Consider the following 23,968-nt stretch of genomic DNA (forward strand, 5'->3'; position numbering starts at 1 on the left):
AAAAGGTATCATACTCTGTACGCCCCCTCCCTCCTGCGTTAATTTATGGAAGAAATGACCAACACGGCGACCCACCCTTCTTTGCCTTTTCAATTGTCTTAATAAAAAATTGAAGGGGTTAAAAACACCCTCGGGGGACAACCAATTCAAGATTTTCGGGGGCTGAGGTGTCCCTCACATTTGTGACAGGCCTCCGTTCTTTGTACGGTTACATGGCCTCAAATTTGAAAGCGGCAGATGGTTCTGTCACAATCTTGCCCAAGAATCTCAAAACAACCCTCCTCTGTTTGCAGTATGAAGGAGTAGGATAATTACGCTGAAGCCTGCTGTGGGAAGAACATGTTTCTGAGAAACTAGAGTTGAAAATTGTAGCCTTTCACGAGATGGGAGTTTTCTGCATACCTTCAAACATACTTAAGCAAAACACACGGAGCTATGAATCTCTTCCACACTCCCCCCTACCTCCGCTATTATACATGGATTTGACACACTTGCTGAGGGGGTAATTCTATAGTTTGATACAGCTGTTCGGGGCAGTTTTGGCTGAGAATGGCTGCATAGGAGCATATAGAGTAAGGCCCCAATTGTTGTTGTGTCTGAGGCTTCAGAATGGGTGTAAAGTCTTGGTACTCGCCCCCCTGTGCGGGTCTGACCCGTAGAATGTTTCATTCGGCAAACGCTCGCGGGGATGCCTGCGGAATTCTGTTATCTTCTATTGTGAAACAAGAAAAGAGACAAAAAGAGATTTCTTAAAACCGTATTCCTATAGAATAAGGGGCGCACGCCTATGTCCTATAGAATAAGGGGCGCACGCCTATGTCCTATAGAATAAGGGGCGCACGCCTATGTCCTATAGAATAAGGGGCGCACGCCTATGTCCTATAGAATAAGGGGCGCACGCCTATGTCCTATAGAATAAGGGGCGCACGCCTATGTCCTATAGAATAAGGGGCGCACGCCTATGTATGAAACTATATTTAAAAAAAATTATTACGCGTCTTGTACAAAAATAAAAAAAAATACTTGGGGAAAAAACACAATTGGAGGTGCAGGATAGTGATCAGGATGCATAATAAGGTGCATGCATACATACATACATACATACATACATACATACTCTGTGTATATCTTATCTCTACTCCAAAAAGTGCTGTTACATATAACAGGAAAATAATCCTGCGATAATCATTATTACCATTGTGCATAGTCCAAAAACAATAACACATTCTTTCTTATCTTGCTGTATATTTCTAATTTGCCCAATATTGCTCTGCATTTAAAGGTATGTAATATACTGTCATGTAATACAGTTCAGGAGCACATGGAAAGATAACAAATAAACTTTTTTTTTACATTTATTTTTATGTATGTAGCGTTTTTCTCCCTATGGGACCCAAAGCACTTCTATTACAAAAAGGGGAAAAGAACAAACTATTGTAAGGTTTTAAATGAGACCAAACACAAGGAAACTTTTATCAGGAAGTAATACATTGAGAGTTACCTCTTGTTTTCAAGTATGTCCTGGGCATAGAGTTAAGATGACAAATACATGGTTACATAAGTGAACATTGTATACATTATATACAAGACATTATATAATATAATTTATATAATATAATAATATATACTGTATTATAGGCTTGTGTAACAGTTACAAACCAGATTAAAATGTGAGACAGCTTTTAGTTTTGAAAGAACTTAGACTGGTGGCGGCTGTGAGAGTCTCCGGTAGACTGTTCCAGTTGTGGGGTGCACGGTAAGAGAAGGAGCCAGATACTTTGCTTAACCTTGGGACCATGATCAGTCTTTTGGAGTCTGATCTCAGGTGATACTGTAGGTGCTGCATGTGGTAGGGGGTGAGGAGCTTGTTCAGGTAGACGGGTAGCTTGCCCAAAAAGTATTTGAAGGCAAGACAGGAAAGATGAACTAGACTCAGGTGAGGACCAATCTAGTTCTTTGAGCATTTTGCAGTGATGTGTGCTGTAGTTGCATTGGAGAACAAAACGGCATATTGAATTGTGGTGGGTTTGGGGTGCCAAGCCGTAAACTATGTCCCCATAGTCGATAATTGGCATTAGCATCTGCTGTGCGATACGCTTTCTGACCAGCAGACTTAGGCTGAGTCCATAGAGACTGCAGCCGTGTGGGGGCTGAGGGAAAGCGGGTGCTTTCCCTGGCCTTAGTGCGCGCGCCGTCTGGGGGCGGGCCAGTGACGACACGGAGCTGGTTCGCACTCATCGGGCGAACCGCTCACGTGACCGGCCCTCCACTCCCCTCAGCGCCAAAACTAAAATTGATCTGTCGCCTGCGGAAGCGCCTCCTAAATCCGCCCTCATAAAGGGTGCCGGGGGTAAGTCTGCTGCCTCAGCGCGGCTCAGCGCCATCTGCCTGACCATGTCCAAAGCCTTAGGGAGGATTTGTTCTTGTAAAGTACACCTATTTTGGCATAGGTTTTGGATTTCATCACAGACGCAGATACATCAAAGGATAGGATGGTACTTTAGCTATTAAATGCTGGACAGCTTGTGGTTCATTAATTAAATGACTGGGTAAACAGGTACAGTAGGTCTTGAGCCTGTTTATAGATTCCCAGACGGGATCTCCACATTGTACGAGGCAGATTGTTCCAGCGAGTGGGAGCAGCGTGGCTAAAAGCTCGGGAGATAGAGTAAGGCCTCGGTCCCGCTGCGCTCGTTGGCGCGGGCGGCCATGTCGCGAGTTCCCCACCAGCAGGGGAATCCTCGCGAGCCGGTCCCGGTCCCCCCTGGCGGCACAGCTGACTACACGCTGTGGCGCGTGAGCCGCTAGGAGACACAAGAGAATGGTGTTTCCTAGCGTTGACGCGTCACGTGGTGTGGCTGTGAGCCAATGGGGAGGGGAGGCTTCGGGAGGAGGAGAGGCTTCGGGGAGCGGGGAGGAGTGTGGAGTGAAAGCAGGTGAGTGCCTGTCTGTGTGTGTATGAGTGCGTGAGTGCCTGCGTGTGTGTGTGTGTATGTGTGTATGTTTGAGTGCCTGCGTGTGTGTGTGTGTAGAAGCTCCAGCCCGAGTCCGTGGAGGGAGGGGGGGGTAGAGTAGCAGCTCCCTCCTGCAGCCCGTGGAGGGAGGGGGGGGAGAGTAGCAGCTCCCTCCTGCAGCCCGTGGAGGGAGGGGGGGGAGAGTAGCAGCTCCCTCCTGCAGCCCGTGGAGGGAGGGGGGGGAGAGTAGCAGCTCCCTCCTGCAGCCCGTGGAGGGAGGGGGGGGGTGAGTAGCAGCTCCCTCCTGCAGTCCGTGGAGGGAGGGGGGGGAGAGTAGCGGGTCCCTCCGCTCAAGCCACGCCCCCCCTCCCTGTCAAACCTCCCACTCCCGCCCACCTCCCGCTCCGGCTCCCGCTCCCTACAGACCGCATATCGCGGTCTGTGTATCTCAGCGCACCGCCTGTCAGCAGTGCGGGTGCGCTGACTCTGGGAGCGGGGCCTTAGCCTAAGTCAAAGAGATTCTGGGAACTGTTAGGAGTCCGTCACCTGCAGATCGATTGGGAGTGTAGGGAACTAGAAGCTCTCTCAGATGGGACCCTGGCCATGTAGGACTTTGAATGTCAACAAGCTAATCTTGAAATAAATGTGCTATTTTACAGGCAGCCAGTGCAGGGTTACGGAGAACATGTGTCGAGAACATGTGTCAAGAACGGCTCTGGTTAGTTAACAACAAGTTCACACAGTGCAGATAAAAGATAACTTATCCATGCGGAGTCATCTGTGTCTTTACCATGGAGGGGGTATATACTATTAAAATAGAGAAGGGATATTAGCTTTTTAAATGCAGTGCAATATTGGGCAAATCAGCAATATGTAGCAAGAAGAGAATTGTTCCTCAATTGTGTATATGTATGTGTGTATCTATCTATAAATCTCATACTTTATATAAGTTATGGTGGGTGAAAAAGGCGGTGGAGGTATTTTTTCAACCACCATAACTTATATAAAGTATGGTAAAACTACCCAGCCTTGAAAATTGCAGAGCCAGTACAACCAACCTCATACTGATGAAACCCAAAAGGTCGAGGCAGCTGTCTGTGAGTGGTTTCACTGGCTTTGCATATAATCACATGCTGTGCTTAAAAGCTGCGTGAACAGCGAGCATTAGTTTATAAGGGTTCCATGTAAAAATGGATTTCAGACAAAAGGTGAGTGTGCTCATTTGCATGTCATTTTCCAGAATTCCTTGCTGCAGTGGAAGCACTGTATGCTAGGTGAGGATGGTGAAAGACAGGGTTGCAGACCTGTCTAAGACATGTGAATGTGCTCAAAGATATATAGATATATATATATCTATATATATATTTTTCACACATGAGTGTGCACCTTTTTTTATTCTAAGGGAATACTGTTTTGGGGTTTCTGTTCTTCATTCTTTGCTTTATATTGAGTTAAACCCAAGGTCGCACCACTGGTACTATTTAGCCAGGCGTGTTACATAGTAACATATAGTTACGTAGTAGATGTGGTTGAGATCAAGTTCAACCTATGCTAAATTTAGACAACAGATACTTTATCCTATATCTATACTTATTGATCCAGGGGAAGGCAAACCAAAAACCCCAGTATCATATCATTATAATCATTGCTGCCTGTAGCTGTATTTTTTTTTTAATCTGTAGTTACGACTGAGCTACTTTTGAGACCTGAAAATGCTGACTTGGTTCTCCGTTTCCAAGACCCTACATTCCACTGACGAGTACCAAGTCCCATTTATAGCATCCTTTAAATAAAACCATATGCTGGGAGGTGTGTGTGCAGAAGGAACCAGGCACGGACCAGTCCTGTCTTTCTGTGCAGAGGTTAACTACTTCATTGCTCTTCAGGTGGTCACTGTGTGTGTGTGTGTGTGTGTGTGTGTGTGTGTGTGTGTGTGTGTGTGTGTGTGCCGCTTCTGCTTTATCCCTCTGCTTATTGGTAAAATAGTGGCGATAAGTAGAAATGGGACATGTTTATTACTGATGGGCCAAATGAAAACACGATTTATCCAATGACCGTTTTAACAAAACTTGCCCCCCCCGCCCCCCTGGATGGAGAAGCAAACTATGCCTGCATTTCATAAAACCTCAATTATGTTATAATTAAGGGGAATCAAATAAATACATATTTAGACCCATCCGAGATTAATAAAGGGGTTTCCAAGGCCTTAAGGATACCCACACACATGGTTCAATGCTACCCTCATGAGAGCGATAACCTGCTGACCGCGTCTGCCTTTCCCTTCCTTTCGTGTCGCAGTCCCCTATATATCCCCTATATATCCCGTACAGATCCCCTCCCTCTGTTGTGTTTATATTGGGAAATAAAATGTGCCTAAGAGGAAGTAAACAAAACAATATTAGTTGAATACAGGCATACCCCGGTTTAAGGACACTCACTTTAAGTACACTCGCGAGTAAGTACATCTCGCTCAATAGGCAAATGGCAGCTCACGCATGCGCCTGTCAGCACGTCCTGAACAGCAATACCGGCTCCCTACTTGTACTGAAGCTGTGCGCAAGCGGGGAGACTATAGAGCCTGTTACAAATGGGTTATTTACATCAGTTATGCACATATATGACGATTGCAGTAAGGTACATGCTTCGATAAGTGGGGAAAAGGTAGTGCTTCACTTTAAGTACATTTTCGCTTTACATACATGCTCCGGTCCCATTGCGTACGTTAATGCGGGGTATGCCTGTATGTGTAAAGTTTCTATCCACTTATGTAAATGATTGTTCTGTATTATGTCTGGTTCCCCACCGTCTTTTTATTTATTTACATCTTTTATTTCTTACATTTCAATTAAAACAATTACGTATAACCTCGCCCCTCCTAAAAAAAACGATTTATCAAAGGTAATGGGTTTAGTCCTTGTTGATATTTATTTGGATTTAAATAAAGAAAACCATTTCAGAGTGCTTCACGTTACGTGTGTGTGTGTGTGTATTAAATGGTTAGAGAACATTGGGGAAAGTCAAATTGTAATTGGAGGTAACCCTATAAAAGTTGGCTGCTTGGAAATGTGTGGGTATCCGTTTTCTTTGTGTGTGTGTGTGTGTGTGTGTGTGTGTGTGTGTGTGTGTGTGTCCTTGTGAAGTGCTGCTTCATAATACATTTTTCTTCCATATTGCTGAGAATTTCCCCTCTAACACACTTTGGCAGACGCAGGACACTGGCTGTCACCTTCGGAATTTGAACAAGGTTTGATGCGTGTGGATAATCCGTTCCTCCCACATCTTTCTTAGATGCCTGTGTTGAGACAGAAAGGCTTTTTTCAATTATGGGGTGAATGTGTTTTAGTCCCACAAACTTTCTTTTCCACCCACACACCTGGATCTTTGCTTCAAAGCTGGTTAGATTGTGTTAATGTGTGACAGAACTTAAAATCTGGGGAGTTAAATAAATATATTTTTCACTTATTTTTTTTTTTTTTTTTTTTACGGACAATTATTAATTCCAGTTTCCAAATATAGAACAAATATTTCAATTTCCAAGATCAAACGCTCATTTTCTTTTGAAGTAGAACGATTTTAGAATGTTTCTGACTTGGACGGGGTTATTAACGAAAGTCTCCTGGCTGCAGAACTGGAACAAAGTCTGTGCAAAAGAATTGCACCAGATAGATCAATGGAAAAACTCCCATTACTATCAATGAGATTCATTTTCTTTTCTTTGTTTATAGCTCTGTTTATTTGGACTGGTTTTACCCAACTTTTGCAGCCAGGAGACCAGTAAATAGACCTCACTGTGTATGCAAAGGGTATTTTGGGAGAAGTTATTGAGGCACCTAAAAGAAACCATGGAATGTATCAGCTGGTGTAAAATAAGGGGGGGAAAGACTTCACGTTTCTGATGCATTGTATTTCAGAGATGTGTTCCCTGCCCGCGCCTGAATTCTTCACCATGGGTTTGTGGTCCATCAGCGTCGGAGCCTTGGGGGCAGCGGTGGCAGGGATAATTCTAGCCAACACGGACTTGTTCCTCTCAAGGACTGATAAGGCCACCCTCGAATATTTAGAAGAGACAGAGCTAAGGACTATTGCAGAAGGTGAGAACATGATTGGCCTGAGGGAACATTGTAAAGTTGAGGAGACACTGCTGTAGCCCGTGTGTTTTTATTCACAAACCTAAACTTCCACCTCCATGTTATTTAATGATCTAGTTTTAAGAGCGTATTTTCCTGTTCTCATAGCACAAATCTACCATTATACATTTTACAATTGGACTGCAGATACCTTCCAAACATGATCCTTTCCTATATTTAAACACCTAACTGCTAACTTTTTAATGAGGTGCCATCTATTATTGTGTAAGAAATTATCCCCACCCTGCATATATTATATAGATCTGGGTTTCTGTGTACAAAAAGATGGGAAGACCAAATGTGTGTGTTTTTTTATATAAAAGTGTAAGCTTCACAACCCTGTAGTTTAATTGAATATTCAACGTAATGTTTTGACCACAAGGGAGAAAACGGTCAATATACCCATGAAAACAAACAGCCTAGTGCTATTTCTGCACGTTCCATGTCGCCTATACACCTGCTGTATAGTGTCAAAATAACAGGGATTCTAAACCTGTCTAATCGGGTGATCTCACAGCGGTATGTGTACATGGCAGAACTCGTACCCACCTTAATCCTGCTGTCTCCTCTGTAGAACCACGGTCTCTTAAAGCCAGGGAGCTGTGGGTTGGTAACGGAGCGGTGATTATGGCCGTACGCAGACCTGGATGATTTCTGTGCAGAGAGGTAACATTTACACGTCTCTAGGAATTGAGGTTCCTGATTTCCACGGTTCTGCGGCAGAACCAGACCTGTACTGTTCTTTATTCCCCTTTCCTCTTTCTTGTATTTCTCGTGCTTTTATTACCTTTTCGGTCTGTCCTGCTCTTACTTGCATTCTAAGTTTCGGAATGAACACCTTTTCAGCTGTGTTTGTGAATGCATAAGCTTATCGGGTTCCACGTAATGGATTAAGAAGTAAAGAGGGACTCCCTGTGCTCATTTGCATGTCATTACCCAGAATCCCTGGCTGCAGTGGAAGCCCTGTTCGCTAAGCGATAATGGGGAAAGACAGAGTTGCAGACCTGTCTGAGACGTGAATGTGCTCACAAGTGGATTTTTATTTACTGTACCGTGGAGGTTTTGTCACTTTCATTTTTTTTTCTAATGTCTGTATCATACGAGTGAGTGCCCTGGTACATCCCTTTGGTTGCTCGTGCCCTGGTACATCCCTTTGGTTGCTTGTGCCCTGGTACATCTCTTTGGTTGCTCGTGCCCTGGTACATCCCTTTGGTTGCTTGTGCCCTGGTACATCTCTTTGGTTGCTTGTGCCCTGGTACATGTCTTTGGTTGCTTGTGCCCTGGTACATCCCTTTGGTTGCTTGTGCCCTGGTACATCTCTTTGGTTGCTTGTGCCCTGGTACATCTCTTTGGTTGCTTGTGCCCTGGTACATCTCTTTGGTTGCTTGTTCCCTGATACATCTCTTTGGTTGCTTGTGCCCTGGTACATCTCTTTGGTTGCTTGTGCCCTGGTACATCTCTTTGGTTGCTTGTGCCCTGGTACATCTCTTTGGTTGCTTGTGCCCTGGTACATCTCTTTGGTTGCTTGTGCCCTGGTACATCTCTTTGGTTGCTTGTGCCCTGGTACATCTCTTTGGTTGCTTGTGCCCTGGTACATCTCTTTGGTTGCTTGTGCCCTGGTACATCTCTTTGGTTGCTTGTGCCCTGGTACATCTCTGTGGTTGCTTGTGCCCTGGTACATCTCTTTTGTTGCTTGTGCCCTGGTACATCCCTTTGGTTGCTTGTGCCCTGGTACATCTCTTTGGTTGCTTGTGCCCTGGTACATCTCTCTTGTTGCTTGTGCCCTGGTACATCCCTTTGGTTGCTTGTGCCCTGGTACATCTCTTTGGTTGCTCGTGCCCTGGTACATCCCTTTGGTTGCTTGTGCCCTGGTACATCTCTTTGGTTGCTTGTGCCCTGGTACATCTCTTTGGTTGCTTGTGCCCTGGTACATCTCTTTGGTTGCTTGTGCCCTGGTACATCTCTGTGGTTGCTTGTGCCCTGGTACATCTCTTTGGTTGCTTGTGCCCTGGTACATCTCTTTGGTTGCTTGTGCCCTGGTACATCTCTTTGGTTGCTTGTGCCCTGGTACATGTCTTTGGTTGCTTGTGCCCTGGTACATCTCTTTGGTTGCTTGCGCCCTGGTACATCCCTTTGGTTGCTTGTGCCCTGGTACATCTCTTTGGTTGCTTGTGCCCTGGTACATCTCTTTGGTTGCTTGTGCCCTGGTACATCTCTTTGGTTGCTTGTGCCCTGGTACATCTCTTTGGTTGCTTGTGCCCTGGTACATCTCTTTGGTTGCTTGTGCCCTGGTACATGTCTTTGGTTGCTTGTGCCCTGGTACATCTCTTTGGTTGCTTGTGCCCTGGTACATCCCTTTGGTTGCTTGTGCCCTGGTACATCTCTTTGGTTGCTTGTGCCCTGGTACATCCCTTTGGTTGCTTGTGCCCTGGTACATCTCTTTGGTTGCTTGTGCCCTGGTACATCTCTTTGGTTGCTTGTGCCCTGGTACATCTCTTTGGTTGCTTGTGCCCTGGTACATCCCTTTGGTTGCTTGTGCCCTGGTACATCTCTTTGGTTGCTTGTGCCCTGGTACATCTCTTTTGTTGCTACTCTGGAGTTTTTTCACTGACAGGGACTCCCTTGGACCAGGAGCACCGGTAAAAGCAAGTATATATTTTTGGCATTTGTGGTGTGCAGCATTATATTATATACTGTATTGCTGTATCATAAGAGAACATAACCGAAACAAATGAATAATTTGCCCTGTTCATCTTTGTTTGTCTATTTATCTTGTGTACCTTTTTTAATGTTTTTGCTTTGTTTCTTCGCGCTGTGGTGTGACTCTTGGCAGTGAATCTTCAATCAATGATGAGCATAATAATTTAGCGTATCCTAATTGCAATTGTTCTAAAACGTTCTGCGTTAAGGCCCAGGTTTACTAAATGGTGCTGCGCGTTAGCACGCCTCAGTTCCCATTCAAATGAACAGGAGTTGAGCTTTAGCATGTCTTGGCACCCTTTTAGTGAATCTGGCTAAGAACTGTAACTTTAACATGCTTTTGACATTGGTTTGGCCACGTAAAACCCACAGATGACCTAAACGATAACACGTGTCAGTATGTGCATTTAAAGGGTTTCAACGCTCCTGCTGCGTTGATGGGATGGAATACATGGCAAAGTTTGTCCTTTTACTTGAAATCCATGAATGGTCCCTTGGAAAGATGCCCCGGCACGTTCTCCACCCGAAAGCAAAACCATGTGTTATTTTTCTTCACAATCGCCTCTGAATCCTTCATTTCTATGGGTCCAGCCAAGCAAATTGTGATTTCACCACTTCAGCTGTTTCATTTAATAAGCCACTAACTATCTCCATTGCCTTGTACTGCAGGAGGCCTCCGAGCTGTCCTCTCTAAAACCTCAACTGGACCAGTTGGGCGTTCCTCTCTATGCGGTGGTGAAAGAGAAGATTGGGACTGAAGTTGAGGATTTCCAACCGTATTTCAAAGGAGAGATCTATCTTGATGAAAAGGTGCAGTCTCATCGCCTGTTGTATTCCCAAACTTTGCCATTCGCTCTCCTTAATCTCTTGGCTTTCAGATCCTGGCTCTCACACACGGTTAAAGCAGCATTTCAAGCAATGTGTTTTTTATAATATATCAGTTCTATACTCTGAGAAAATATTTGTAGCATTTAAAAAAAATAATATTTTTTTTAAGACATTTTTAATGTATACGGCATTTTTGTTCCTATAGCGACCATATACAAAGTCACATCCCCTTCCGAAACAGCATCACCCTTTTGAGCCCTGCCCTCTCTAGCAGGGAACCAATTGAATCTAGTGCCTGCCTGGTCACATGATCTTCCTCACAGAACTTTGGCTGTCAGTGCAGCAGAAGATTACCCAAGATGCATTTAGTGAACCCACAGCCGAATTTCAGCGATCGATTACAGGAGAACGGATCGATCAGCAACTTAGCTAATCACTTGTCAGTGTGTAGATTGTATTGGTGCACAGATGGAATGTAAAAAATCAATTAATTAAAAGACGGCTTGAACTGCAGCTTTAAATAGACTTTCACCTACATGATCAATCTCCTCAATGGAACTGTTCAGTGGTTATTGCAGAAAGTTCTGAAAATGACAATTGACAATGGGTTGTGCCTCCAACCACAGGATAAAATTGTAACACAGACACAAGATGTACTCTGACTTTTCCGTTCCGTTAAAGGGCGGCATATGTTACCGCAGGGGAGCGCGATCTTTTTTGCCCTGCGCCCCCTGCTGGCTGTACCCCTCTCTCCGCACCCCCCCCCCTTACGTCAGTGTCAATGTGACGTCACATGACCGTGCGTTGCCATGGCGACGCGTCTCCAGAAGCCGCCGGAGCCAAGGTAAGTGCAGTTTACAGAGGCTTTTGCTGCTTCCCCGGCACTTAGCTTTCGGGAAGCGCGCGTGGGCCTCTGTATACCCCGCGCCCCCCGCAGACAATCTCGCGCCCCCAGTTTGCGCGCCGCTGTGTTACCGTGATATAAACCTAACAAACCTACTCTAATGTAAAGAGTATGATGAGCAAATCTGTAAAGATTCACTTCTGAAAATGTTTGGGATTCTGAAGCAAAGATAAAGAAGATTCTTTCACCCTAAAGTGGTTTTAATCTGAGTTTCCATACCTCGGATACAGGGAGATAATCCGCATCCAAATGTCGCCATAATTGGAAGTCAGTAGAAAATCACCCTGGATAGGGGAAAAGATGGCGGTGCACAGCGTGCCAGCAAGTGCCTCGTGCGTCCCGGAAGCAGGAAGTAAAACGGAAGCTGGATGGCGATTTTCCAATACAAAAATTTAATGAACAACACTGAACAGCAAAGACATCATTTAAAAAGAAAAAATCATCTAGAGGAGTAACTGACGCGTTTCGTGTATCTACCGTTTTACTTCCGCATGAGGCACTTGCTGGCACGCTGTGCACCGCCATCTTTCCCCCCTATCCAGGGTGATTGTCTACTACTATACACATCGGAGTGAGAGCACGCCAGGACCAGAAGGACCGCATTTATAAGGGTCGTCAGTAACATGTCTTTGACACTGTTCTTTATCTTTATGGTCCAGCTCTAAGGGCTGCTGTTGGAGTTATTATTTAGATAGGGGTCAGGGTCCCTGGTTTATTTAGGTTCCCTTGACATCCCTTTTCTGTGTGTTACCCACACCCCTAACAATGAGCACAATTGACCTTATTACAGTTTTACTCAATACATTTACCTGGATCCTCCAACAATGGTGCAATTGAAATAATGATCATGCTACTGTATATAGCTATTAAATATTTCTAAGGAGAAGCAAATTCTCTAACTTTGAGCACTGGCAGAGAAGATTCTTCTCGATCCACCTATAATTGGAAGTCAAGCTTGGTTCTTCCATTTATCTGAGCAACGCCTTGCCCCGGTAGTAATGTTATGTCCATACTTGGAGGTTCACACTGGGGGGCTATTCATTAAACTGTGATAGTGCTGATCGGGGCACTGTAGCACAAAAATCCCATTGACTTCAGTAGTAGTTTTGCCCAGATCGGCACTATCGCAGTTTAATAAATAACTCCCTATACCTCACTGAAGAATGTATCCTGCAGAGACATGAGATGTAAATGTCCCGTCTGGCAATGAGTTAATTTTCTTTTGGTCCTTAATTTTTATTTTATTTTGTAAATGAACACCTGAATGTATATTTCATTGTGAAATCAGTAGTATTTTATGTTGAAGAAATATGGATTCAAAAAAGGTGTGTTGTGTATTTTTTTTTTTAAATATGCGCTAATTTATGTTCTGTATACATTGCGCTGCTTTTCCCAGGTGAGTTTATAGGTTTAACTCTGAAAAACAGCCTTTCAATATTTATTCTGCTACAATTGTTACAGATTGTGGAGGAGCAGTTCTATGGCTCTAACTCGGGGTGTGCTTAACTCCAATCCTTAAGACCCCCTCAACAGGTCAGGTTTTCTGGATATCCCTGCTTCAGCACAGGTGGCTCAGTCGAAGACCTGACCTGTTGGGGGCGTTTTGAGGACAGGAGAGGAACACCGCTGATTTAGACAATAGAAGATCTGGCGTTGAGGCACGAGACTATTTGATCGGTACCCTGACCTGTTGTTGGCCCTTGAGGACTGGAGTTGGCTGCCTCGGCTCTAACTGCATTTCCGCTTCCACGTCTGCTGCTAGACCTCTCGTCTTTCCTCTGTGTCCTGTGCAGAAACGCTTCTATGGTCCCCAGAGGAGGAAGATGATGCTGATGGGATTTCTACGGCTGGGCGTGATCCAGAACTTCCGCCGGGCCTGGAAGAGCGGTTACACGGGGAACCTGGAAGGAGAAGGGGTGATCCTTGGAGGAGTGTTTGTGGTTGGCTCTGGGAAGCAGGTACAATTATACATTAGCACATGCTTTACATATAAAAATAAGCAAAAAAGGGCACTGTGGTATTGTTGCTTTAACTCAGGGGGGCGCAAACTTTTTTCCCTGCGCCCCCCTGCCGGCTGTCCCCTCACTTCCGCGCCCGCCCCCCAACCCCAACTTACCCACGCACCGGCGTAATGACAACGTGACGTCACATGACCTCGCAGCGTCATTTTGACGCCGCGTTGCCATGGCGACGAAGGGAGGAAGCCGCCGGAGCCACGGTAAGTTAGGTTTACAGAGGCCCTGCAGCTCCCCCGGCACTTAATTTAAGTGCCTTCGGGAAGCGCGCGGAGCCTCTGTAAACCCCGCACCCCCCCCGTCGGCAGTCTCGCGCCCCCCCTGGGGGTCGCGCCCCCCAGTTTGCGCACCGCTGCTTTAACTGATGCCTGCCTTTGATAAACCTGAACCTCGCACCCCCCTTCAAACCTGCCTCCCCCAATCATTTTATTTGAAATATCGCAACTAAAAACAAATCCAAAGAATTTGTAAAAATTGTTTTACATTATTTGCGTCAAAGTGTGACTGTGACCTGCTGGTTTGCCACAAGCTTTTGGATTTTGGGCTCTGTGGAAGAGGGAGCACAATGTAGGCAAGTTTCAACATCGAGCCTCCTGAGCTGCTTTAGTTTTTTTTCTGCACGTGAGCTATAAAAACTGTTTTGCAAAGGTATGTCCAACCCCTGCCCACCCACCAAGCAAGCTCTCCATGCACCTAACCCATACCCAAACCATGATGTTACTACCCCTCCCCACCCACCCACCAAGCAAGCTCTCCATGCACCTAACCCATACCCAAACCATGATGTTACTACCCCTCCCCACCCACCAGGCAAGCTTTCTTGCTCCTAACCCATACCTGACCATAATGTTACCATCTCTGCCCACCCAAAAAGCACGCTCTCCATACACCTAACCCATACCTGACCATAATGTTACCATCGCTGCCCCCCCACAAAGCAAGCCCTCCATGCACCTAACCCATAGCCCGGCTGTAGGAGATGTATGCAATGGAGACTGTTTTTTTTTTAAGGTGAAATTAAAATAAGGCTTTATTGCGCATGTTCCTTTAAACACTGCAAACACAAAGATTAAAGAAAAACATATTCCACTTTGGAGAGATCACTACACATTTTACTCCAGCCCTTTCTAACTGGGTGGGTAGCTAAGCTGTTTACCACCCCAAACACATGTGTATGTATATAATACATATACACACACACACAACAGTCGAAAAAGAAAGCCTCTTATCTGTACCTGGGTTTTCTGTAGGGGAAGGCCTCTCTGTTCTCCTGGGTCAGCATTCTCGTGTGCTATGGCACTCTGCGTCCAGGTATAGAGGTCTTGTCACCTTGTCTTGCGAATGCAATGAGTCCTATGTGCATGAAGACATCTTCTTTTCCTTAGTTCAGCCCAGGTGTGGGCTAAGAAAATCACTGCAGTCTCTTTTTTTCCTTGGTCAGCTCCCTTGTGAGCTAAGGAATCTCTCTCCTTTTAGAAACAGGAGGCTTTTCTAAGAAACGTAATTGGCCAGGAGTCTGGTTAATTGCCTGCTGCACATAACCAGATCCCTGCTGGATTTTAGAGAGCGTTTCTTCAACAGGGATAAGTCCCTGTTATACCGGCCATAATGTTCCCACCCGTGCCTACCACAAAGACATGTTAAAAATGACTCTACGCCAATCACATGAAATGTTCCATATATAACCCCACCATTGCTTAACTAACTAAATGTACAGTGCCCTGGATAAGGGTCCTATAATAAATGTTATAAATAAATGGATGACGCGCAGCGCTTGGACACTTGTTTTGGAATAAACAGATTATTTTTTTTCCAACATAATTTTTATTTGAAGTTTTACAAACATGGGGGGGGGGGGGTACAGAGAGAAGAATGGGGGGGGGGGGGAAGGGTGAAATGGAGTGACGCTGCACTCCCGACGAACATATGTTAAAGTATAAATGACAATTCCAATGAAAAATATACATACATTCACAATGAGTCATAAGCATTTATACAATAATTATAGTTATAGACATTTGAAGAACTTTTGTCCTTTTTAGTATTGGTAACCCATGCATTATAGGGAGAATAGATTAGAGAGAGGGAGGTGAAGGAGTGGAGGCAGCTCATTGAATATTCTAGGTCTCCTGCTGTCCCGGTTGAGCATGTTCATAGTTTGGCTTTGGCGGTTATATGTTAAACAGGAGTCTCTCAGTACCCCCGTGAGCGTCTCCATTTTAAGAGGGTACCATATTCTTGCCTTGACCTGATGGATAGTTGGCAAGTCCGTGCTCATCCATGCCGCCGCTTTGTGGCTGTCATTATATGGGAAACCAACTTCTTTTGGTCTCTGCTCATGTCCTCCTGAAGTCTATTTGTACACACATACTGTGGGAGATCACCTTCAGCTCCTGGAGCCTATGGCAGATGGAGGCACTGCACTGCTAAGCAGATATGTGGGGTATGAACCCCAGAAGCTTGGTCCTTTTTGTCCCCACTATCATCGGCGGACGATTCAGCCCTCCTGTTACCAGCAGGTATATGCACCATACACCCTGTAATGGACAAATCTCCCTCGGGGTGGGGGAAACACCGTTACACAAGTTTGCCCTTTCTTTAAACAGCATAAACCAGCCCCTACTTGCAGTGAACGTTTCCTCAGTGGACCTTTCTCCATGTTGGTGCTTAATGTCCTCCATAAAGACTCAAAGCCTTCCCCTGAATTAAGGCTAAACTAATGGGCACATGACGCTGGGATTGATCTTCCAGCCATATGATGAGGAGCTTTTCTACCTCGGCAATATGCCCAACACGTTGCCTTATTGTTGTACCTTGCATAGGAGCTGAGCCCTTAATCTGTTCCAAGATTCTTGCCTTATCTTTTATAATTGTCACAATAGTTGTGCGAGGGATATCCAAGGCACGTCCAATTTCTGCATTCATCTCTCCTTTCTCAGAGCGCTTTATTATGTTTAGAGACAAAACTAAAGTAATAGATTTTCTATTCCTTTTTGGAGCAACATCACTTTGGTTTTATCAGACATGGTTAAGGGCCTAAAATACACCACTAAACCTTCACACAGACTGATCTGAATGATTTCACTGATCTGCAGCCTTCTGATTGGCCAATTGTTGCAACTTTGCAAAGCGTTCGGATAAGTCGTTCATGCGTCGTACAAACGGCCATAGGGATGCATTGAATAGCGCCGGATAAGCCGTTCCTTGTAAAACGAGGACTGCCTGTACATACATATAAGTGCCACCGCCGGCAGTGCTAGATTTAATCGGGGGTGAAAAAAATGTCGCTCTGGCATCACAACAGGCGCGAAGGGGTTAAATGTCAATGTTTCTCTTGGAATTTACCAACTCCTCACTCATCAAGAGGCCTTGCAGCCCTCTGATCCTGGCAGGGACTGTGTGTGCTAATATGATTTAATTACTGGCGAGGAAAACAAACTGGGGGCGGTAGCAACGGTTGTCACAGCAGTGTGAAGGTTCAGACCCGCAGACTTGCCTGGGAGATCACCTCCCCCTTTCAGAGATAATGGGCCATGTTTTCTTTTGCCCAAGGCCTATTGTTGACAAAGGAGATGAGAACAGCGATTACACGGGGAATCTAGTACATTTGCTTCCCTGATATTTTTATGAGTCAGAGCTTGCTGACCCTTTTCTCTCACGTCTCAGGCGGGGACTTGGATTAATACAAAGGAGAGAGGGTTTTTGTTGCATGGGGCTCATCTGTTGCAGACATTGCTGTCACAATACGACACTACCATGTTTAAATCACATTTTTAATTCGGTTCCTCACAAAATGTGAGCGTTTTTTGTGATTTTTTTTTTTTTTTAAATGTAGATTTTGTTTCTGTGCGTAGGGGATACATGGAACGCTATAGAGGTGTTTTATCGTGTTAAGGTGAGGGAGTTGGTCTACATTTTTGGTGCATAAGAAACTTTGTGGCAGATTAACGATGGTGAGAATCGCTTGTACATCAACTCGTAGATATTAGTTATGCCAGTATGGCCCAGGTTAAAGCAGCAATACGGGGCAGCTTTAAAAAACAAACCATTTGACAGGATTGAAGCGGGGGTCTCCTGAGCTGAACCCCGTTAATTTCCGTTCCGTGGGACCACTGCTTCCGGAGATACCTGCCTCAGCAGCGCCGCCGGTATTCCTGCAGGCAGAGAAACCGTTTGTCTAATCTAACGCGGCTTAAAATGTCGCTGGCCAATAGGAAGCCGTGACGTCATCCGCTGCGGCCCACGTGACCAGGGGATTTAAACTCCGTAGAGATACACACCTCCGTAGGGGGTGCCGGTATCTCTGAAAACAGGGGGTCCCCGGAGCTTAATGGGGTTCAGCTCTGGAGACACCCCCCCCCCCCCCCGTTTCAAATATATATATTTTTTTATTTTTTATTATATGTTAAGCCATATTGCTGCTTTAAGTATGCTACGAGGGGGAAGAGCTGGAAAGAACGCAATAGTGTGACACACAATATTACCGCAGCGTACACCACGGACGTGTTTTTAGAGTTTGCGTGGGGTTCTTTTTTTAACGTTTATCTCAACTCTTTTGCTTTTTTTCCAGGGAATTATCCTGGAGCACCGTGAGAAGGAGTTCGGAGATAAGGCGAATATGACGGCCGTCCTTGAAGCTGCTAGAAAGATAGACACGCAGACGTCAGGCGGCGATGACTAGATCTGTGACTAACCTCACCAAGATACTTTGTAGCTGCCTGAATCTGTAAACGGAACATTGCAGAATTCCGACCGATTCTTACGTACATATCGCCGTGTCCCGCTCTCATTCTTTCGTTGGATTACTTCCAATGCTACCAGAAGCACTTTAGTTTTTTTTTTTTAATCTACTACACTAGTTTTACAAGTTTGTTGCAGATCTGTTACCCAGACACCTTTGCACTGCCGCAGCACAGTGTAAGGCCTGTGCAATTGATGGAAAGTACTTTGATGCCCAGCGACTCGAACTCACCAAGTTCTCTCAAAGTTGCAGTAGAACACTGATCCGTAGCAGTCTGTAATCGCTTCTCTCTGGCACCATTCATGGTTCTATTGCCACTTAGTTAAAAGAAAAATCTCTCCTACTATCATTTTTAAGTAAATGCTAAACGGCAATTTTATACAAAAGCTGTTTTACAGGGAAAAACTGATGGTAAAATATTAGACAGTCCATTAAAAAGAATACTACGATAAATAACCCCCAAGGCGTAAAGTAAAACCATTGGGTAATGGCATTGTGTGGTTTCACACGGGCATTATAGGACAGTAGGGGGGTTAGTCATTAAACTGCAATAGTGGTGGTCGGGGCGCTGTTGCACAGAAACTCCTGTTGACTTCAATACGATCGTCACTATAACAACCTAACGATTAACCGCCACTGTCTTTTTATAATTACTCATGTTACCAACAGTTTCCATTATTTTTAGATCACAAGGAGGTTGATCTATTTTTAACCAAGAGAAAGTACGCCCTCGGGCTGTGAGAGCCAGGTTTAGAAGTAGGGGATTTGCTTGTATTTTTAGCCGTTTGCAGATGTAATCCAGTTGTTTAAAAGGTTGATACTTCAGCATCTCCAATTACGGAGAGAACCCCATCAATGCTGGTGACACACTCGGGAATCCTTCTGCAAACACTGATTCATTGCTCTGGGATATTTCCAGTGCCGGCTGAGCCTGGCGTGCCCAGGCAATGGGGCTTTATCCCTTGCGTGAATATTTATTTTATCTTAGCAGGCTTATGAATGGCCCAGCTACGGCAATCTTTCTGCTCTTGGCGACCATCATATTAAACCAAGTAGGACCCCAAGGCAGTAAAATGATCTGTGGTCTCAAACTTACCATGCCATGTTTGGCTTTAACCATGCTGCCAGTGACCCATCTCTGGCTACAAACAGAGTTGCTGTAGCCATAATGACGATATAGTGATCTTTCTCCGCAACCTATTTGGGTGTGAAATCATCTCCCTGCCAAACTCCCTTCTCTGCAAAACATAGCACAGAATGTACAGTGTTGAATTAAATCCCCCAAGACGCCGAGGAAAGAATCCTGCAGTGAGTTGGGTGTAGAGAACGTAAGTGAATGTTTTGGGTTTTTGGAACACTTGCTTGGTTTTGAGCGTTCCTCGTGGGTTTTTTTTCCTCAGCAGTAGTTCTCTGGAATACCAAAGGTCGTATGTGAGCAAGAGGGGAAAAGGGGACGGAAAAGCCATTTCAATGTAGAATTGAAGGGTGGGGCCTAAATCTGACACCTAAGGGACGGATTTAATAACAGGGAGAAGATGCATTGATTAAAATGTTTAGCGCGTTAGTTCAAAAAGCAAAGCAAACTGTCACAATTCTTGCATTTAGAAAAATGTGAGTTGTCGGCTGATAACACCGGTATCCTTTCACATCAGTACTTCAGATAGTGAGGTTAGAACCGGGGTGGACAACGTCAGTCCTCAAGGTACACCAACAGGTCAGGTTGTCAGGATACCCCTGCTTCAGCACAGGTGGCTCAGTCGAAGACAGCCACTGATTGAGCCACCTGTGTTGAAGCAGAGATTCAGCAAACCTGACCTGTTGGTGGCCCTTGAGGCCTGGAGTTGCCCACCCCTGGGTTAGAGGCACAGCCGTACGTATTTACTTTATCTTATCACTGTTGGCACTTAGCCGTTCTAACTCCTTCTCAACCCCCCCAAAAAAGCATCTTTCTTATTTTTTAGCTTTTTCCCTGCCAGAAAACCATCAGCTCGCCTGGGGCTGAAAGAGCTTTAACTGGATGAAGTTGTTAGAGACCAAAGACATTATCCCAGAAGATAGATGTGTAGGAGTTAAGTGCATGCGTTCACACAGGGTGGACCTCACCGTCTGGGCCCATTCCATTTGTAATGTTGTACTGACGAAGATCGGACGGTCCTCTCACCGCCCTCCGGCACCACGAACCTCTCTGCCGCTCACCGTATCTATGAAATCCCGTGTTGAAAGATTTCTGGCGCGGGCTGGATGTTCTTCGGCGAAAGGCAGAGAGGTGAATGGAACATGTGGGGGCTTGGAAGGGCAGGTTGACCCAAACAAACATCGAAAACATGTCTTAACTAATAAATGTTTTACAGTCTCACGTTTGCATCTCTGGAATGGTGTTTGCAAAGATAACTCCAGTATCTCAATGCATTGCTGGCCCCTCTGTCAGCTAAATGTTAATACTGTATTTTGCATGGACACGGTTTGCTGTACTGTATGTACACCATAAATTCCTGCACCCCCCCCCCCCCAAGATGAATTACCTTTCCCAAGATCACAAGGAAATGACGGACACTTTAACTTGATCCCCCACTCCAAAGACCAGTTTCTCCAACACTAAGCCACACTGTTCAGGAGTGGAAGCACATGCTATTTATTTCTTCCAACAACGTGTTTGAAACCCCTTTTAAATCTTTGGTTTGCTGGCCCGGCTTGATCTGAATAGCCTACACCATGGGTCTTCCACTGGTCGTTGGCTGGCTGAGGAACCTTGAGGTGGCCGGGCCAGACCCATCCCTAGGCAATAAGCGGGTAAGGCACCACTTAAGGGTGGCGGGTTTCAGGGGGCAGCAAGAGGGAGAGAGTAGCAGCACTGCTGCTTTCCGTTTTTTAAATGTAGGATTGAAGCAGTTGAACCCTGTTAATGTCGGCTCTGGGGACCCCCTGCTTCCGCAGATACTTACCTCTTGGGGGGTGTTGGCAGCTCAGGTTTAAAGCCCCCTGGTCACATGGGCCAAAAGGAAGCTCCATGTGACATCACTGCTTCCTATTGGCCCATGTGACTGGGGGGCTTTAAACCTGAGCTGAGATACCGGCATCACAGGAAGCAGAAATTAATTGGGTTCAGCTCCGGAGATCACCTACTTTCTACCTAGGGAGGACGGGGGTAAGCCTGTCTGTCTGTCTTTAGTTATATAGCACCATTAATGTGCATAGCACCATTTAGTTATATAGCACCATAGCGCTTCAAAGCAGTAATACACGTGACAATCATATAAATAACAGATCATGGGAATAAGGGCTTCAGACATAAATGTAACATTGTGAAAGAGAAGTCTCTGCTGCGAAGAGCTTACAATCTAATGTAAATATATATGGTGCAGATGGTATATTACTGGAAAACACGTTGAGAAACAGTGTTTTTCAAGTCTTTAAATGTATCTAAAATGACAATGCATAATAAACTGGTGGACCTGTTACCCCTAACAGTTCCCTGATGTGGACCCGTTACCCCTAAATGTTTCCTGATCGTGCCCCTTTGGGGGAACTAGTTGAAGAGGTCATACACAAACTACTAGCTGGGGAAACAGTGCCCTCTGGTGGCCCTTTTAAAAATCGCTGCCCATGCTTATTGGATTACACATCACCTACTGTACATGCTAGAGCTAGACTGATTTGTCATTGTGTCGGTGATTCACAGTTAGTCAGATAAGGTGTGTGCTCTACGCACAAATAGCAGAGAGATGATACTGCAAACGGTTGGGCTACGTGGTGTACGGAGTTGGGACCACACATTTACTAGGGGGTATCACCAGGGAGCCGGGCCGTCCCCAGACACGTGTGCCCACGAAACCCGCTTTACTTTGATGACAAAACAACTGGAAAGCATCATACAACGGAAAACTGGTACAATTTTAAAGTCAATTGACCACTTTACTGTCCGAGCTTTAACACGGGTTCTCAGATCCAGTACTCAAGGGGCACCAACAAGTCAGGTTTTAAGGATAACCCTGCTTCAGCGCAGGTATGCTGGGACATGTAAATATTAGACATGCTTGTCTGGATCTTAGCCTCAAAGTATTTCTAGAGCATTTATGTCCGATGTGAACCAAATTTACATTGTAGGTGTGTGTGTGTGTATATGATACATATATATATCTATGTAACATGGTTAGTCCACCCTACCTCTCTTTCCCCCGTCACATAAGTCCTTAGTAGTCTAGGCTGTGACAGGCTAGGCTATTCTGTGGGTAATTGACCCCCCTCATGCTCCTCTCTGAGTGAGAGTGGTGGTGGTGACTCATGGTCTGTGTATAGCCTATCAGGGTACAGACCTTGAACCCTCCCCCTCTTGTTCCTAAGGGAGGCAGTGTGAAATGTAGCGAATTCTCTCCCACCCTTCCAAGAGAGTGGAGGTGTGTGAGCCTTCTCCCTCCTGGGAGTGCAGGGCCAACCAGGCCCCCATGGCTGGCTACAGGAAGATCAGAGGCCTTGTATTATGGAAGAGCCAGCACCATCCAGAGGCCTGGAATCTTCTGATACCCCGCATCCGCTGTATTGAACCATCTGCAGTGACTGCTCAATAAACCCTTCTGTTCTACATACCCCTGCCTGAGTTTCCAGTCTGTTGCTGTTGGGCAGGGGTGTATATGATTGCCTTGGTGGGGATCTGCCTCTAGTACTCAGAGTCCACTGGAGCTGGAGGCGCTGATCACCAGAGAAAGATCAGATGACACCAAAAACCTGTCCTGGTCTCTATATCACCGCAGACAACTCGGCTCTCCTGGACCCTCGCAGGTACGCGCACCACTGACACCTGTAGCCGCAACAGAATCTCCTAGAGGGTGGGGGTACATGTATATGTAGCCCCCTTTCCACGTAACTAAGGGAACTACGTGCGCTGCCTTTACCTGTGGCTCCCAGAAGGCCTCTGCCGCTGGGAGCCTCGGGTGAGCTATCGGTCTCCTTGGTGCAGCGCCTCCACCTGGGAGGGATCCTAGCTCTGCAGGATAACCCCTCACAGGAACCAATACAATAATAGTAAAACACACCACACAGGTATATTATAACAGTTTACTCACACGCACTAATAATAACACTGTAACCAACCTCCCCACAATACAATGACCCAACACACTATTCACACCACGGTGGGGTTCCCTCAAAGTACTGAGGCAACTAACCGCCTGGTGTCCACAGAGCAAGGCCCACCCAAAGTGTGTGGAGTAGCGCTACCCCCTGTGTAAGGTCGTTGGTGCACGTGGGTACCGTTCCTGGTCTCAGGCCAGACCAGGACAATCTGGAGATGGATGGATCTGCAGAACCGCACAGTGATCCCACGACGCGGGTCGCTCCGATCCTCTCATTCCCCTCACAGGAGGCGTCCACCTCTTAAAGTCTATTAAGGGCCTATGGTCTTGTCCCAGACCGCAGGCCGCAGCTCACCGCGTGACGTCCTGTCACCAATGCTCTCTAGATAATAAGGGAAGCGTCCCTAACTGCGGCCTTCCCTATGCACACACAATCTACTGTGAGTCGGGGCCTAACTGGGACTTGTGGGGGAATCTGGCCTAGTGCGGGAGCCACAGGCACCGGACACTACCTTCTCCCTAGTTGTCCTGCTCCCGACTGGTGTGCGGGACCGTTTCTCACCAAACCTCCCTTCTCTCCAACTCCCTAAGGCTCCTGGGACATGTAGTCCCTTGCGGAACCGTTTCCTA

The 23,968-nt window shown here is 45.9% G+C and overlaps 1 protein-coding gene across 2 annotated transcripts in view; it reads left to right on the forward strand.

Moving 5' to 3' along the window:
* PRXL2A (peroxiredoxin like 2A) overlaps window positions 1-20,625 on the forward strand; it is a 31,932-nt gene extending 11,307 nt beyond the window's left edge. For both annotated transcript variants that reach the window (XM_075610447.1, XM_075610446.1), the window contains exons 2-6: window positions 6,866-7,045; window positions 7,656-7,747; window positions 10,451-10,591; window positions 13,307-13,471; window positions 18,099-20,625. In XM_075610447.1, coding sequence (XP_075466562.1) covers window positions 6,868-7,045; window positions 7,656-7,747; window positions 10,451-10,591; window positions 13,307-13,471; window positions 18,099-18,209 — 687 coding nt within the window. In that variant the 5' untranslated portion in view covers window positions 6,866-6,867 and the 3' untranslated portion in view covers window positions 18,210-20,625. The remainder of the gene's footprint in view (window positions 1-6,865; window positions 7,046-7,655; window positions 7,748-10,450; window positions 10,592-13,306; window positions 13,472-18,098) is intronic.
* Window positions 20,626-23,968: the final 3,343 nt, after the last annotated feature.

Source organism: Ascaphus truei, chromosome 8, assembly GCF_040206685.1.
Source record: "Ascaphus truei isolate aAscTru1 chromosome 8, aAscTru1.hap1, whole genome shotgun sequence".
NCBI lineage: Eukaryota > Metazoa > Chordata > Amphibia > Anura > Ascaphidae > Ascaphus > Ascaphus truei.